Genomic DNA, 15,413 nt, shown 5'->3' with positions numbered 1-15,413 from the left:
AACTATTTAGGGAAGAAGCAGGCAGCTGGTTTTCTATCTGTAATGGAGTGGCCAGCGCAGTCACCAGATCTCCAACCCATTGAGCTGTTGTGGGAGCAGCTTGACCGTATGGTACTCAAAAAGTGCCCATCAAGCCAAACAAACTTGTGGGAGGGGCTTCTGGAAGGATGGGGTGAAATTTCTCCAGATTACCTCAGCAAATTAACTGCTAGAATGCCAAAGGTCTGCAATGCTGTAATTGCTGCAAAGGGAGCATTCTTTGACGAAAGCAAAGTTTGAAGGAGAAAATTATTATTTCAAATAAAGACCTTTTTTTTTCTAACCTTGTCAATGTCTGGACTAGATTTTTAATTCATTTGGCAGCTTATTTGATTAATAAAAGTATAAGTTTCCATGGAAAACACAAAATTGTCTGGGTTTCCCTAAACTTTTGAACAGTAGTGTATGTATATACAGTGCTCAAAAAAAAAAAAAGTGAACACTTAAACAACAGAATATAACTCCAAGTAAATCAAACTTCTGTGAAATCAAAGTGTCCACTTAGGAAGCAACACAGTTTGAAAATCAATTTCACATGCTGTTGTGCAAATGGAATAGACAACAGATGGAAATTATTGCCAATTATCAAGACACACTCAGTAAAGGAGTGGTTCTGCAGGTGGGGACCACAGACCACATCTCAGTACCAATGCTTTCTGGCTGATGTTTTGGTCACTTTTGAATGTTGGTTGTGCTTTCACACTTGTGGTAGCATGAGACGAACTCTACAACCCACACAAGTGGCTCAGGTAGTTCAGCTCATCCAGGATGGAACATCAATGCGAGCTGTGGCAAGAAGGTTTGCTGTGTCTGTCAGCGTAGTGTCTAGAGGCTGGAGGCGCTACCAGGCGACAGGCCAGTACACCAGGAGACGTGGAGTGGCAGGAGGGCAGCAACCCAGCAGCAGTAACGCTACCTCAGCCTTTGTGCAAGGAGGAACAGGAGGAGCACTGCCAGAGCCCTGCAAAATGACCTCCAGCAGGCCATAATTGTGCATGTGTCTGCACAAACGGTTAGAAACCAACTTCATGAGGATGGTCTAAGTGCCTGATGTCCACAGATGGGGGTTGTGCTCACAGCCCAACACCATGCAGTATGCTTGGCAATTGCCACAGAACACCAGGATTGACAAATTCACCACTGGCGCCCTGTGCTCTTCACAGATGAAAGCAGGTTCACACTGAGCACATGTGATAGACATGACAGAGTCTGGAGACGCTGTGGAGAGCGATCTGCTGCCTGCAACATCCTTCGGCATGACCGGTTTGGCAGTGGGTCAGTAATGGTGTGGGGTGGCATTTCTTTGGAGGGCCGCACAGCCCTCCATGTGCTCGCCAGATGTAGCCTGACTGCCATTAGATACCGAGATGAGAACCTCAGACCCCTTGTGAGACCATATGCTGGCGCGGTTGGCCCTGGTTTCCTCCTAATGCAGGACAATGCCAGACCTCATGTGGCTGGAGTGTGTCAGCAGTTCCTGCAAGATGAAGGCATTGTAGCTATGGACTGGCCTGCCCAGTCCCCAGACCTGAATCCGATTGAACACATCTGGGACATCATGTCTTGCACCATCCAGCAAAGTCACATTGCACCACAGACTGTCCAGGAGTTGGTGGATGCTTTAGTCCAGATCTGGTAGGAGATCCCCCAGAAGACCATCCGCCGCCTCTTCAGGAGCATGCCCAGGCATTGTATGGAGGTCATACAGGCACGTGGAGGCCACACACACACACACACACACACATACACTCACACACACACACACGCACACGCACACCTGAGCATCATTTCCTTGTTTTGAGGCATTTCCACAGAAGTTTGATCAGCCTGTAATTTGATTTTCCACTTTGATTTTGAGTATCGTTCCAAATCCAGGCCTCCATTCTTTAATAAATTTGATTTCCATTGATGATTTTTGTGTGATTTTGTTGTCGGCACCTTCAACTTTGTACAGAACAAAGTATTCAATGAGAATATTTCATTCATTCAGATCTAGGATGCGTTATTTGAGTGTTCCCTTTTATTTTTTTGAGCAGTGTATATAGATATCTATGTATATCATGTATATTCACGCATACACGTGTGTGTGTGTGTATGTGTGTGTGTGTATATATGTGTATATATATATATATATATATATATATATATATATATATATATATATATATTTGCATGCACTTGGTTAGAACATAAAGGCTTTGCAAAGCTGTTTTTTGTTATATTTATGTATTTCGAAGCACACCAGGATTGTAACCCAAGTCTGTCGAATACACTGCGGTATACCCACCCTCATTCATCTGGTTAGCTTTTAAACTCTTGGCACAGTGCAGCAGTGACCAATTTAGGAATATTACAATAAACCTAAACCCTGATGTAACGAAATAAGTAAAAAAAAGGGGTTCTTAGTAATACTGTTTCAAATAAAAAGCATAAAAGCCATCCCACCGTCGACAAGGGGACCCTGATTTGGATGGTCCTATGCTGCCTAATATTAAAAACCTTACCATGGGTCAGAGTTGACCTTAGTGCGTGAATAAGGGCAGACAAAAAGACTGGGTCCCGACCTGTGAACACCAGCCTAGGGAAGCTCTCACCAGATCTGATGCTGTTGCATGCTGTGAAGTATCGTTCAAGGGTCTAATTGGGAAAAATTGGACCTGTGCATAGTATTTGATAGGTGTCAGTTTTACATCTACTATTAAAGAGTGCCATCATACAATACTGTGTATCATGTATGTGGTCTTCCCTTCTGCTTTCAAACATGAAACAATCACACCTGCCTTAAAGAAATCATACCTTGACCCAACCTCAATGTACAGCTGTTACCCTATGTCGCTTCTCCCATTCACCTCCAAACTCCACGAACAGCATGTCTATATTGAACTTTCCTGCCACCTCTACTATCTAACTCACTCTTCAACAACCTACAATCTGGCTTCCGCCCGCACCACTCCACTGACACTGCCTTAGCCAAAATTACAAACAACTCACTAACTGTCAAAGCTAACAGACCATATTCTACACTACTACCTCTAGACCTGTCCTCTGACTTTGACACAGTTGACGACTCATTCCTACTACAAATCCTCTCTTCCCTTGGCATCAAAGAGCTTTCCGAAACCAAACTCATCATCTTTCCTCCATCCCACTTAACTTCCCTACCTGACTCATCTATCATTATAAATGAGATTATTCTTTCCCTGTACCGCAAGTCCGCTACCTCTGAGTAACCCTTGACTCTGCCCTGTACTTCAAACACCATATCCAAGCCCTTACCACTTCCTGACACATCCAGCTCAAAAATATTACTAGAATTCATTTTTTCTTCAAGTAAGATTCTACTAAAATGTTGGTGCATGCCATGCCCTCATCATCTCCCCCATTGACTAGTGCAATATCCATGGGGACTCCCGACTCACACTCGCGCACCTCTCCAGTCTGTCCACAGCTCTTCTGCTTGATTAATCCACCTCTCCACCCACTACTCCACCGCCTCTCCCCCGCCTCTCCCCATAGCCTGTCAATTCAATGGCTTCCAATACCCCCAAAAAATGTAGTTTAATCTACCAACAACTACTTACAAGGCCGTCTATAACCTCTCTCCCCTATACATCTACAAACGAATCTCCCAACACCTCCCGACATGTAATCTCCAGACATCAGAAGAGTAATATACAATCCTCACAAGATCTCCTTCTCTTCTCTGTTCTCTTGCGTTTATCACTATCAATCGCCTCTAATCATCCATTTTCTCTAAGACTTTTCCCGGGCATCCCCCATCCTGTGGAACTCTGTGACTCAGCATGTCCAATTATCTCTCACATTTGGAACCTTCATACGGAACCTGAAAAGTAGTCTATTCTAGTCTAGCCTACAGTCTGCTATAACCCCCTGCCACCTCACTACCAACAGAGCCGCTACAACCCTCCCTATTGACCTATTGTCTCCTTCCCCAATACCATGATGATTGTTAGTCCTTTTGGGCAGGTTCCTGTCTCCCTCTGTACCAGGCTGACACTCTGTTTACCTAAAATTTGTATATCCCTTTTCACATGTACAGCACGCTGCAAGTGCTGTCAAAAATAATAATAATAATAATCATCATCTACTCATGCAATACTCACAAAGTTTGGTTTTACCTTATCTCGATCTTTGTGATATTGTATTTAGCATTATTTTACCTGGAATTATTGTACTGTCTATCATGTTGACAACATGCCCCAACTATTGGATGGCGCTTATAGCAAGTGAGCATTTCTGCTACACACAGGCGATCTGATCAGAAGAGGTGATCAGAAGATTGCAGCTTCTAGCGTCCCATGGAGACTATTGAAGCAAGTGAAAAGTAAAAAATAATTTCTTATAATAAAAAAATAAAAGTTCAAATTACCCCCATTCAAATAAACAACAACGAAAAAATACACCTATTAAGTATTGCTGCTTTCAGAATCGCCCGATCTATCAAAATATAAAAAGAATTAATCCATTTGGGAAACTGTGTAGCGAAAAAAAAGTAAAAACGCCAGAATTACATTTTTTGGGTCGCCTCAGCATTGCATTAAAATGCAAATATAGGCTATCAAAGGATTGTATTTAAACCAAAATGGTATCATTAAAAACATCAGTTTGATATGCAAAAAATAAGCCTTCACCTAACCCGAGAACACAAAAAATGGAGATGCTACGGGTCTCGGAAAATGATGCAATTTTTTTTTGTTGTTGTTTTTTTGACAAAGTTTTGATTTTTTTTCACCACTTAAGTATAAAAAGAACCTATGCAGTTTGGAATCTACGAACTTCTAATGACCTATAGAATCATGATGGCAGGTCAGTTTTAGCGTTTGGTGAACATGGTAAAAAATTACAAATAACAGTTGTGTAATTGCACTTTTTTTTTTTCAATTTCACCGCATTTGTAATTTTTCTTCCTGTTTTTCAGTACACAATACGATAAAACTAATAATGTCGTTCAAATGTAAAATGCGTCCGACATAAACAAGCCCTCACATGGCCATATTGACAGGGCTGACGGGGGTGAAGGGGTTATGAATGTACTATTAATGGGTTCTGATCCTTACAGCTCATCGCTCTGTCCACCCGAGTATCATGTGAACAGTGCATGTATTTGAAATGTTTCTGAATCCTCACATTGAGCACGCTGCAAGGATTCCCTGGTACCGATACTTGCAGTCACATGACTGCCTGCATGTGATTTGCATTCTTCCGGCCACATTCCAACTAGACTTGTCCGGACTCACTCAATACACTTGCATTACGTGAAGCAGCACTCATCTAATTGGCACGTGACCACACTATGTGAGGATTCACAAATCTGCAGTGGTACATAGTGACTACAGACTTGTAGCCTAAGGCAGGACAGCCCCTTTAACATTGATAGGACCACTTTTCAGGTACATGGAGTTTATGTTCTGAGGACATGCATGAGCTGGGTAGATTTGTACCGCAAAATAATTTTGATACATTTTAGTCCAGACACACAGATTATACTAAATAGGTTCAGTTCATCTCAGGTCAGTTTTGCATATACAAATGACACATACTCCAAGTGAGGACATGGCCCTGATCGATGGATATTTGCTACCTTGTTTTTATATAATTTTGCATTTGGTCAAAGTAAACCATGTATTTGTGACATTTTATGGTAAACTTTTCTTTCACTAATTGCTGGTCTACTGAACTTGAGCTGGTAAAGCTTTTTGATAACATTTCATGCCGTTTGTCCAGGGATCCCACGTGCTTACATTGAGGCTCAAGAAGACTACCTCCGCAGAGAAGCCAAGCAGCTCAAGAGAGAAAGCACTCCACCACGAAGCCTATCCGATGCCTACAAAGTCCGAACTCACGAGGGTCTTTCAGGCCCACTCAAATTGAAGACACATGATGAAGTGGTGGCCACGGTGAAGGAAATTGGTAGATCTGTTCATGAGATTCCCAGGGAAGAAATGAGGCATGGTGCTGAGATTCAAGTTAATCCTCGGCCTCATAAGGAAGGGTCAATTACACAGGTATGTAGTAATGTGTACTAATGTCTATCTTTATTGTGATTCATTTCTTGTGTTGCTTGTTGTTACTGTTAACCAAATCCATAATTTTTACCAATACATTCAAAATAGACAATTACCCCTGCTAAGAGATGCCAACCTGGAGCCTATGCCTGGTTTGTAATCAGGTGGCCATGTTATATTACCAAATTTGTGAGTGAGGCATGAGGGTTCTAAGGATATGTGCTAAGGTAATGCTCTTAAATGAAGGCTATTCTGCACAGATATTACTAGATGGGCAAATATGGAGGAGATCCTCTATCCTGAGCTGCTGTTTAAAAGGTTTGTTGGGGAATAAACATCTAATGACTTTTTCTTGTGATCAGATTTGAGCTGAGGAGGTGCCATGTGTCGCTCCCCACCAGTCTCATATTGAAGACTCAATATAAGGATAAGTTATCAATTCTTTAGTCCTAGACAACACCTTTAATAACCGTTTATAGACACACCTTGCATCAGCCTCATGAACCATAGGAAACAAGCGTTTGGAGATGTTCATTGACTTCTGTAGAAGTATTTTCTGTGTAAACTTTGCGATCTGTGCAAAGGTCATTTTGCAGGGAGGGGGAGAGAAGGTGAGCTGTAACCATCACCTCAATCATATATCTTGTTTGTAATTTTTTCTCATTGGAAATCTGCCTGTGATGATAACGAGTTGACTAGAGAATAATGAAAATAAACAGGTCAACTGAGGTTTTAATAAAAGTATTACATGAAATTGTGTGCCATTTTATATACCGAAAGAACCTATAGAATAGAGAACGTTAATCTGGGGAGGTCACTAGTACTAAACTGTAAAATGTGAACCCTATAAACTCTCAGTATGTACAGTCCAAGTTTACTCTAACCACTTTTGGACTGGACATAGACTATAAACGTCCCCGCAGATCACACTGATCCCTACACTGACCTTCTGAAAAGTCAATCTAAGCAGCTAGCATGAGGTTGTGTGGGTGTGGATCCAGCTGTCAGATACAGCCAGACTACCCATAGAGAAGATAATCATTTTTATTACAAGGTTTACCTTCTCGATCTCTGTATACACAGAGCAGAACCAGCGCATATGTTAGGGAAGCATCGTCACTTCTTCCTCTTGCAGACCGTACGTTCATGTGATCACTGGGTGTAGGGAGTGAAAAGGCACTTCTGGGTCATAGGAATCTTGGTGAGCTCTGCAATTCAAGCAGGAAGCTGATATTCCCCTCTAACTGGGGCTAGCATACCAGTTTGCAGTATAAATTTGCAATAAAAAGAATGTATTAATATGTTAAAATGGCCTCAAGGTCTTTTAACCCTTTCTAATAAATGAAAAAATAAATAGAAAAAAAGAGCAAAAATAAAATTAAAACAGCATAAATTAACCAAACCAAAAAAGGAACTGCCAGCCTAAATTGCTGTTTCTAGCTCCAACTTCCTATTTTCCCCCAAAGACAGCAAAAAAGGCCTATAAAACTTCGCCCCATATATTCCGAAAAAGAGGAAAAAAATATTTGAAAATCCGGATATGGAAATTTTTAGAACAGCTATGGCCCAGGCATGAACTGGTTAAATAGGTATGTAATATTTGTTATGAAGGCTTTATCTTCTGAAATATCCTCACTAAGACGTGTCTATGAAAACAGCTGCCTTGTGCAATCGCAGTGTGACTGATGGGGTAAGGGATCGCTGCACACTTTGGCCTAGTTGGCACCGTTGTGTGGGAGTCCTGAGGCTGATTTCTTGTTGTTTTTAGTCACTGGGCAGGTGGCCATAAAAGTGTGTCCTGGCTACACAGCGACCAGATGCTGACATGAAAGTCATTGTGTCACTGTGCTTACCGATATACGGCCCTGGACGAAGGTCTGGAAAAGTTTACTTCATATAAAAAAGGCTTTGTTAAAATCGCACCCTTCCTACATTGCCTGATTCCACTAATGGCTTAGTAGCTATTTTGGCTCCTACTTCGGTGTCTCCTATTTCCATGGATGGTGCTATTCCTGTGATGTGCAAAGGATTGTACACTGTTTATTTCCTTTGGTCTGAGAGACCTCCTTGTGTTCATTTTATCTTTTTCAGACCAGGATATCCTTATTTATGGAAGAGTCTGGTTGGATAATATGAAGGCTGAGATTATTGTAGTATTCACAGATGAAGTAAATATTCATCCCAGCAAGCAAAATGTCCTTAATGTTTTTGAGATTATTTTCCTTATTAATTTTAGTATTCTGTTTTGGTCTGAAAATTGACGGGTATAGATATGGGAAGAAGGGACTTATCCCATCACATGATACATATGAATGGGTATTCTATACAGACATGTCTACCCATGCGACTTCTCCTTAACCCTCTCTGATTGACAGGTCTCTTTCATGTGTGGTACATAGGGCAAGACCTGTCACCTGGGACTGTACAGGGAGAAGTCGGGCAGGGGCCGCACCAAACTAGTCAGATCTCAAGTCCCCGGCCAGCTTTTCAAATTTCATTCTCTCTGAATCACTGCGACAAGTCAGTAGGTAAAACATACCTGGCTCCAAACGCACAGACAGGCTCTAAGGGTCTGTTCCCACGGTCAAGAACCGATAACGCTTTGGACGCAGCACATGTCCGCTCCGTCCAAAGTGCTGCCGGCTTTTGAACGCAGGTGATTCTGCATGTGATTATTGAACCATGCGGAATCACCGCGCCCTATACATTGGACGGGAAAATTATCTTGCGAAGACCGAGTGTCTCCGCAAGATAAATTGACATGTGCCGCATGTTCGTATCCGCACGCATAGCATCCCTGCACGCATAGTGGAGATGGAATTTCTTCAAATCCCATCCACTATGCTGTAACATCTGGTCGCTGCAGGTTAGATGCTGCAGATATATGCAGCGTCCAATCTGCAGCATTTACTGACCGTGGGAACATACCTTTATTCATGCTGCCCGCGGTTCGAAATGCACAATCACAGGTTCCATATAATATCTCTATAGATTACATCCATAGCCAAGATTTTGCTTGCGCTCAGCTACTTATTGTGCAGTTTTTAAAAGCAAATTCAACTAGAAATATTCAATTCCCTGATTAGTTTTTCAAGTGGAAGCTGCGCCAACTGTGGCACTTTACTCGGCTCTTCCCATAAGACACCTATCTATTACTAATCCTATAGTCATTTGGTCAATAAAGACACAGCCAGACTAAAGTCCTTTAATAATCTTAATTAACCATACTTACTGCATTGCCTAATCCCCAACTCCCTCAATCTCCTGCAACAAAAATAAAACAATAAACCAACATAATACTCCCTGTCCGACGTAGTCAAATTACCGAGTGTCCCACGAGTCCAGCTCTGCTACATCTGGATGCCTTTGGCTGAACAGTGGCAATATGCCACCATCCAGCCTGACATCCAGACACAGCAGAGCTTGTAGATGACCACCGGAGATAACTCTGTCTCCGGCGGTCACCTGCACTGCAGTTCTCACGATCAGCTGACCGTGAGAACTTTGCTAGTGACCGGAGATAACCCCGGTGGTCACGTGCACGGCAGTTCTCGCGGTCAGCTGATCTCATCGCGAGAACTACAGTGTATGCGAACTTCCGGCTGAAACAAGGTAAGACATTATTTAAATTAGTAAGCTGCGTTTCCGCAGATAATGCTGTTTTACCGCATCTAATGATAGTCTATGGGAAACTAAATAGACATGCTGCAGTCTGGAAAGACGTGCCGCATGTCCGTTTACGCAGGGAGGCCGCGAGCATCTTTTTTCACGCATAGTGGAGATGGGATTTCTTGAAATCCCCTCCACTATGCTGTAACATCTGGACGCTTGCGGGTTTGACGCTTCTGATGTACGCAGCTTCAAACCCGCAGCTTTTACTGACCGTGGAAACGTACCCTTATGAAGAAATACTATTTTGTGAATCAACAAGTTTTACATGACAGAAGTCAAAAGTGATTGTTAGTACGGTATTTCTTTTGAGAGATCCCAACAAAGAATTAGAAACAGGACAATTCTCAGTCTGGACATTGGCAGGCTTTGCCCATCCACTCCTCAAAGACCGAGCAAAAATTTTAAAACAACCTATTGTATCTGAGAAGCATGCAAACAGTGACCGTAGATGAAATTATAACATTATTCTCAAATACATATTATTAGCAAATGGGATATTGTCCCTCCAGTATTACAGGGATGCAGGTTTTACTTAGTTACCATAATGAGCATAATATCTGGTGAGGTTCTCTGCTCCCAGACATCAAAACCTTTAGGCGATGTGCACACGTTGCGGATTTACTGCGGATCCGCAGCTTTTTTTTACGTGCAGAAACGCTGCAGATCCGCAAAGTGATTTACAGTACAATGTAAATCAATAGGAAAAAAAAAATGCTGTGCTAATGGTGTGGAAAATTCCGCATGGAAAACTCAGCAGATTGAAAGGAGGAGCATGTCACTTTTGTGTGGCTCTGCAGCGTTTCTGCACCATTCCATTATAGAAATCCGCAGGGGTAAAAACACATGAAATCCGCACAAAATCTGCAGCAAATCCGCAACAAAAACGCACAACATCCGCTTAAAAAACGCATCAAATCTGCAGCTGCATTTTCTGCCAGGAGATTCAGATTTTGTGCAGAAAATTCTGCACCCAAATCTGCAACGTGTGCACATAGCCTTAGAGGGAATCTATAGAGCATGTGACCAAGTAAGGTGCAGCCTTGTTGTCTCTTCTGGCAAATCAGTGAAATGGATATCTGTAGAAAAATGTCCTCCCCTACCACCAGGAGCCTTGGAAAAAAGTGTCCCTGTACATTAATTACCCCAGATAAAGGAAATGCATATCACTGCTTCAAAATAGTTAATCTGTAGGAGAAAGTAACTGCTTCTAAAAGGTTCATTTGCACGAGAATGGAACAAGCTATAAAAGTTTAATCTGAGTCTCTTGCTACACAAAGCCAGTAGCAGAAGCAATGAAGATAATTACTGTCATAGATTTAACCTTTGTTGCCTCGATCTAGTCTCTACTTCCTCCTGCTTCTTCAACATACACAGGAATCCATCCTACATTCCGTCTTGTATAACTACATCCAGTATGAAATAACATATGCACAGATCTCCTCGCCCATGTATTTAAATGCTGAACACTCTCACAGTGAAACCTCCCAGCTGAGAGGTATGAAGTATCATACAACGGAGTGAGACAATGGAAAGCCCCATGTCAGCTGTCAAAAGGCTCTCTTTCTTAAAGGGTCAGAACTGTTTTCACTTAGACAGCATTTTTTTTGCTTTACTCAATTATATATTTCAAAAAATGTTATGTATTAGTCTCTTTTGTAGTCTCGTCATGAGCACAGAGATTCCAACAATTTTTACTTCACCATACAGACAAAATATCCTAATGAGCTGTAGTGAAAATGGAGCGTCATAAAGTAATCGTACTACCCAACATAATATCTATACATCATTTGGTCATTCTGAAGTGACTGGATTTCTGTTTGAACGATTACCATGATTTACCAGTGCCTCTGATATCCTCTAAATCTCTCTTTTTATACAGGGTACACCTATGAAGTATGACAGTGGCTCTTCAATGAGTGCCAAAAAGCACGATGTACGATCCATAATTGGTAGCACTGGTAGAGCCTACCATTCTTTGCACTCCATAGAGGCATTGCAAGACCCAAGGACTATGGAACGAGTTTATGATGAGATGATGCTGAAAAGTAGACCTAGTTCTGGATCTATAACCAGAGGAGCTCCTGTAATTGTTCCTGACCCTGGCAAACCCAGACATAGTCCGCTCTCGTATGAGGATCATCAGTTGCCCCATGGAGCAACATACAGTGGCCATCTGAATAGAGGATCTCCTGTGACTACAAGAGAATCGGCACAGCGGAGCCATGAAGGTAGAGATCGTATATTATCCTGAGTGGGAATAAAAAGCAGATTACTAGCCTGAGCTTAGCTCCTACTCAGAAATCATAATTTTGACCATCTATGATTTTTATTAAATATTTATAATAGCTATGTATTTTTTTTACTGTTGTTTTTTACCTACAGGAAGTATTAGTTCTGGAAAACCAATAACCCAGGAAAGGAGGGGCACCCCAAATCCCAGAGAAATCGCAAACTCCAAGTCACCTCATACAACTGTCCCTGAACACCTTCATGCCATGTCAACTTATGAGCATTTATTCCGTGGAGTCAATCCAGCTGATTTGTACAGAAGTCACATACCCTTAGCATTTGACCCTGCAGCTATTTCCAGAGGAATCCCACTAGAAGCAGGTAGAGAAACGACTTGTATGTGATCTCTGCTTCACAAAAATAGGTTTAAAGAGGACCTGTCACTTGCTCCAAAAATGTAGCTAAATAGCTTGTAAAAGTCCCTGAGCCTTCCTGATTCTGCTGCTCTTTTACTTTATACGATTCATTGCTAAATAGTAGAGATATTCACCTTTTGTTTATTCTGTAGCACACTATGTGAAATCTCTGCTTGTAATGAAACTAGGAGTTTCTTCAGAGTCTTCTCTGGGGGGGTGTGCTTTCCCACTTCCCTCTCAGATTCTGCCAATCCCAGCTCAGCTGATGGAACCGTCTAGCAATCTCAGAATCTGCCAAGCTGTTATTGGCTGCATCTTAGAGGGAGGGGTGAAAACGCACACTCCCAGAGAAGACTATGACGAAACCCTGAGGTTTTCTTACTGCGCTCCGAAAGCAACAAATGTGAATATCTCTGCAAACGAGCAACACAGCATAAAACAGAGATGAATGGCAGAATCATTGGAGCTCAGATATTTTTACAACGTACTTAAATCAATATTTTGAGCAAGTGACGGGTCCCTATTGTTTTCTTTGTTGTTGCTGACCAAACTGCTACTCACCCTCCAATATGATGATTAACAGAGGCTCTCTGGTTGGAGCCTCCCGAATTATGTTTCCATCAAACCCTCATCCTTAGAGCTGTGTCTTGTACTATTTGTGGCTAACCTGACTGAAACAACTGCAAGTGACTGTATGCAAGGATGACTATTCCTCTATATCAAGAAGAATAGTACAAATACAAAAAGGAACAATTCACATGACTCTGCCCAAAATTGGAAATTAAGCTCCTGGAAATCATGAACTTCAACCCCTCAATTTATAGATGTTAAAAAAGTAATTGCGGTACTAGGTACTATTTAAGTGATTGTCTCCCACCAATAACAATGGAAACATTTTTTTTTTTTTTTGCATTTCTTTGTAGAGTTTTTTTATTATCTGACTGTCACAGCCTGAGACAGTATTTATCATTAAAGGACTAATGTTTGTGTATTGATGGAAATCACTAATGCATGCACTTTCTTCAGCTAACGTAGTAGGGATATATTTTTTCTTTAAGTCGTTATTAAATTTAAGTTATGTTAATTGTTTAATTTTTATGATTTTTACAGCTGCCTACTACTTACCCAGACATTTGGCCCCAAATCCAGCATACGCCCATCTTTATCCACCATACCTCATTCGTGGATACCCAGACACTGCTGCCATGGAGAACCGCCAGACGATCATCAATGACTACATCACTTCCCAGCATATGCATCACAATCCATCAACTGCTATGGCTCAGAGGGCTGAAATGCTACGTGGGCTGCAACCAAGAGATCCTGCGCTGGCTCTCAACTACACAGCAGGTCCTCGAAGTATGCAATGAATGTCTGTCCCATAGTTTTGTGTCCATATTTTAAACTTCAGTCCTTCATTTTTAATGTCTCACTCCTTCTAGTTTTTATCACACGTAAAAAAAAAAAAAAAAAGGAAATGGCTTAAATCTACAAACCTATTTCACAGAATATGTATTTGTGTTAGTCCTTGTCTCAAGTAAAGCTCAATTGGGTTATCCAGAGTATAGAGCTCATGCAAAGAGCAGCTCCTATTCTGGTGGGCTCAGCATGGCCATGGTGTGACAATCAAAATTGTTTGTAAGCTTTCCCCAATGAAAAGTGCTGATTGCCTTGAGTGTCCAGTATCACCATCTGTTTGATTGCTAATGGTAACATCTAAATAATATTCTTTTTAATAGGTTGTTTGAAATACATGGACTGTGCACATTTGCACTGTGTGGTTCCCTTGTGAGCTCTGCTAGGCGTCTCTGTATTTTCTGAATTACTTTTTCTGACCTTATAGCAGTCAGCAACAAGGGGTTAAAGGAGTCATCTTACGAACAGTATATGATCCGTGAAGTTCCTGACCACTAAGATTCCCACTGATTGAGAATGGGGTCTTGTTTCCTTGTGTATATAGAACATTAATGTGCACACGTGACCACCGCTTCATTTACGGTGTATGGAAGAAGTGGTATAGAAGAGAATGGTGCGGTGGTCACACATGCACACTGCTGCTGTCATAGACCTATAGAAGAGAATAGGACGGTGGTCACACGTGCACACTGCCGCTGTCATAGACCTATAGAAAAGAATAGGACGGTGGTCACACGTGCACACTGCCGCTGTCATAGACCTATAGAAGAGAATAGGACGGTGGTCACACGTGCACACTGCCGCTGTCATAGACCTATAGAAGAGAATAGGACGGTGGTCACACGTGCACACTGCCGCTGTCATAGACCTATAGAAGAGAATAGGACGGTGGTCACACGTGCACACTGCCGCTGTCATAGACCTATAGAAGAGAATAGGACGGTGGTCACACGTGCACACTGCCGCTGTCATAGACCTATAGAAGAGAATAGGACGGTGGTCACACGTGCACACTGCCGCTGTCATAGACCTATAGAAGAGAATAGAACGGTGGTCACACGTGCACACTGCCGCTGTCATAGACCTATAGAAGAGAATGGTATGGTGGTCACACGTGCACACTGCTGCTGTCATAGACCTATAGAAGAGAATGGTACGGTGGTCACACGTGCACACTGCTGCTGTCATAGACCTATAGAAGAGAATAGGACGGTGGTCACACGTGCACACTGCCGCTGTCATAGACCTATAGAAGAGAATAGGACGATGGTCACACGTGCACACTGCCGCTGTCATAGACCTATAGAAGAGAATAGGACGGTGGTCACACGTGCACACTGCCGCTGTCATAGACCTATAGAAGAGAATAGGACGGTGGTCACACGTGCACACTGCTGCTGTCATAGACCTATAGAAGAGAATAGGACGGTGGTCACACGTGCACACTGCCGCTGTCATAGACCTATAGAAGAGAATAGGACGGTGGTCACACGTGCACACTGCCGCTGTCATAGACCTATAGATGAGAATAGGACGGTGGTCACACGTGCACACTGCCGCTGTCATAGACCTATAGAAGAGAATGGTACGTGTTGTGAATTTGGATTCTGGGCTC

The 15,413-nt window shown here is 42.2% G+C and overlaps 1 protein-coding gene across 25 annotated transcripts in view; it reads left to right on the top strand.

The window, feature by feature from the left end:
• NCOR2 (nuclear receptor corepressor 2) overlaps positions 1 to 15,413 on the top strand; it is a 511,202-nt gene that overhangs the window by 459,086 nt on the left and 36,703 nt on the right. For 21 of the 25 annotated variants that reach the window (XM_077293242.1, XM_077293235.1, XM_077293237.1 and 18 more), the window contains 4 exons: positions 5,785 to 6,065; positions 11,617 to 11,965; positions 12,120 to 12,347; positions 13,493 to 13,741. In XM_077293242.1, the coding sequence (XP_077149357.1) occupies positions 5,785 to 6,065; positions 11,617 to 11,965; positions 12,120 to 12,347; positions 13,493 to 13,741 (1,107 nt within the window). The remainder of the gene's footprint in view (positions 1 to 5,784; positions 6,066 to 11,616; positions 11,966 to 12,119; positions 12,348 to 13,492; positions 13,742 to 15,413) is intronic. The other 4 variants (XM_077293250.1, XM_077293252.1, XM_077293246.1 and 1 more) reach the window with 1 other exon arrangement.

Source organism: Ranitomeya variabilis, chromosome 1 (assembly GCF_051348905.1).
Source record: "Ranitomeya variabilis isolate aRanVar5 chromosome 1, aRanVar5.hap1, whole genome shotgun sequence".
Classification (NCBI taxonomy): domain Eukaryota; kingdom Metazoa; phylum Chordata; class Amphibia; order Anura; family Dendrobatidae; genus Ranitomeya; species Ranitomeya variabilis.
Note: the sequence above shows the minus strand (reverse complement) of the source record. Positions and strands in the feature narration are given on the sequence as shown.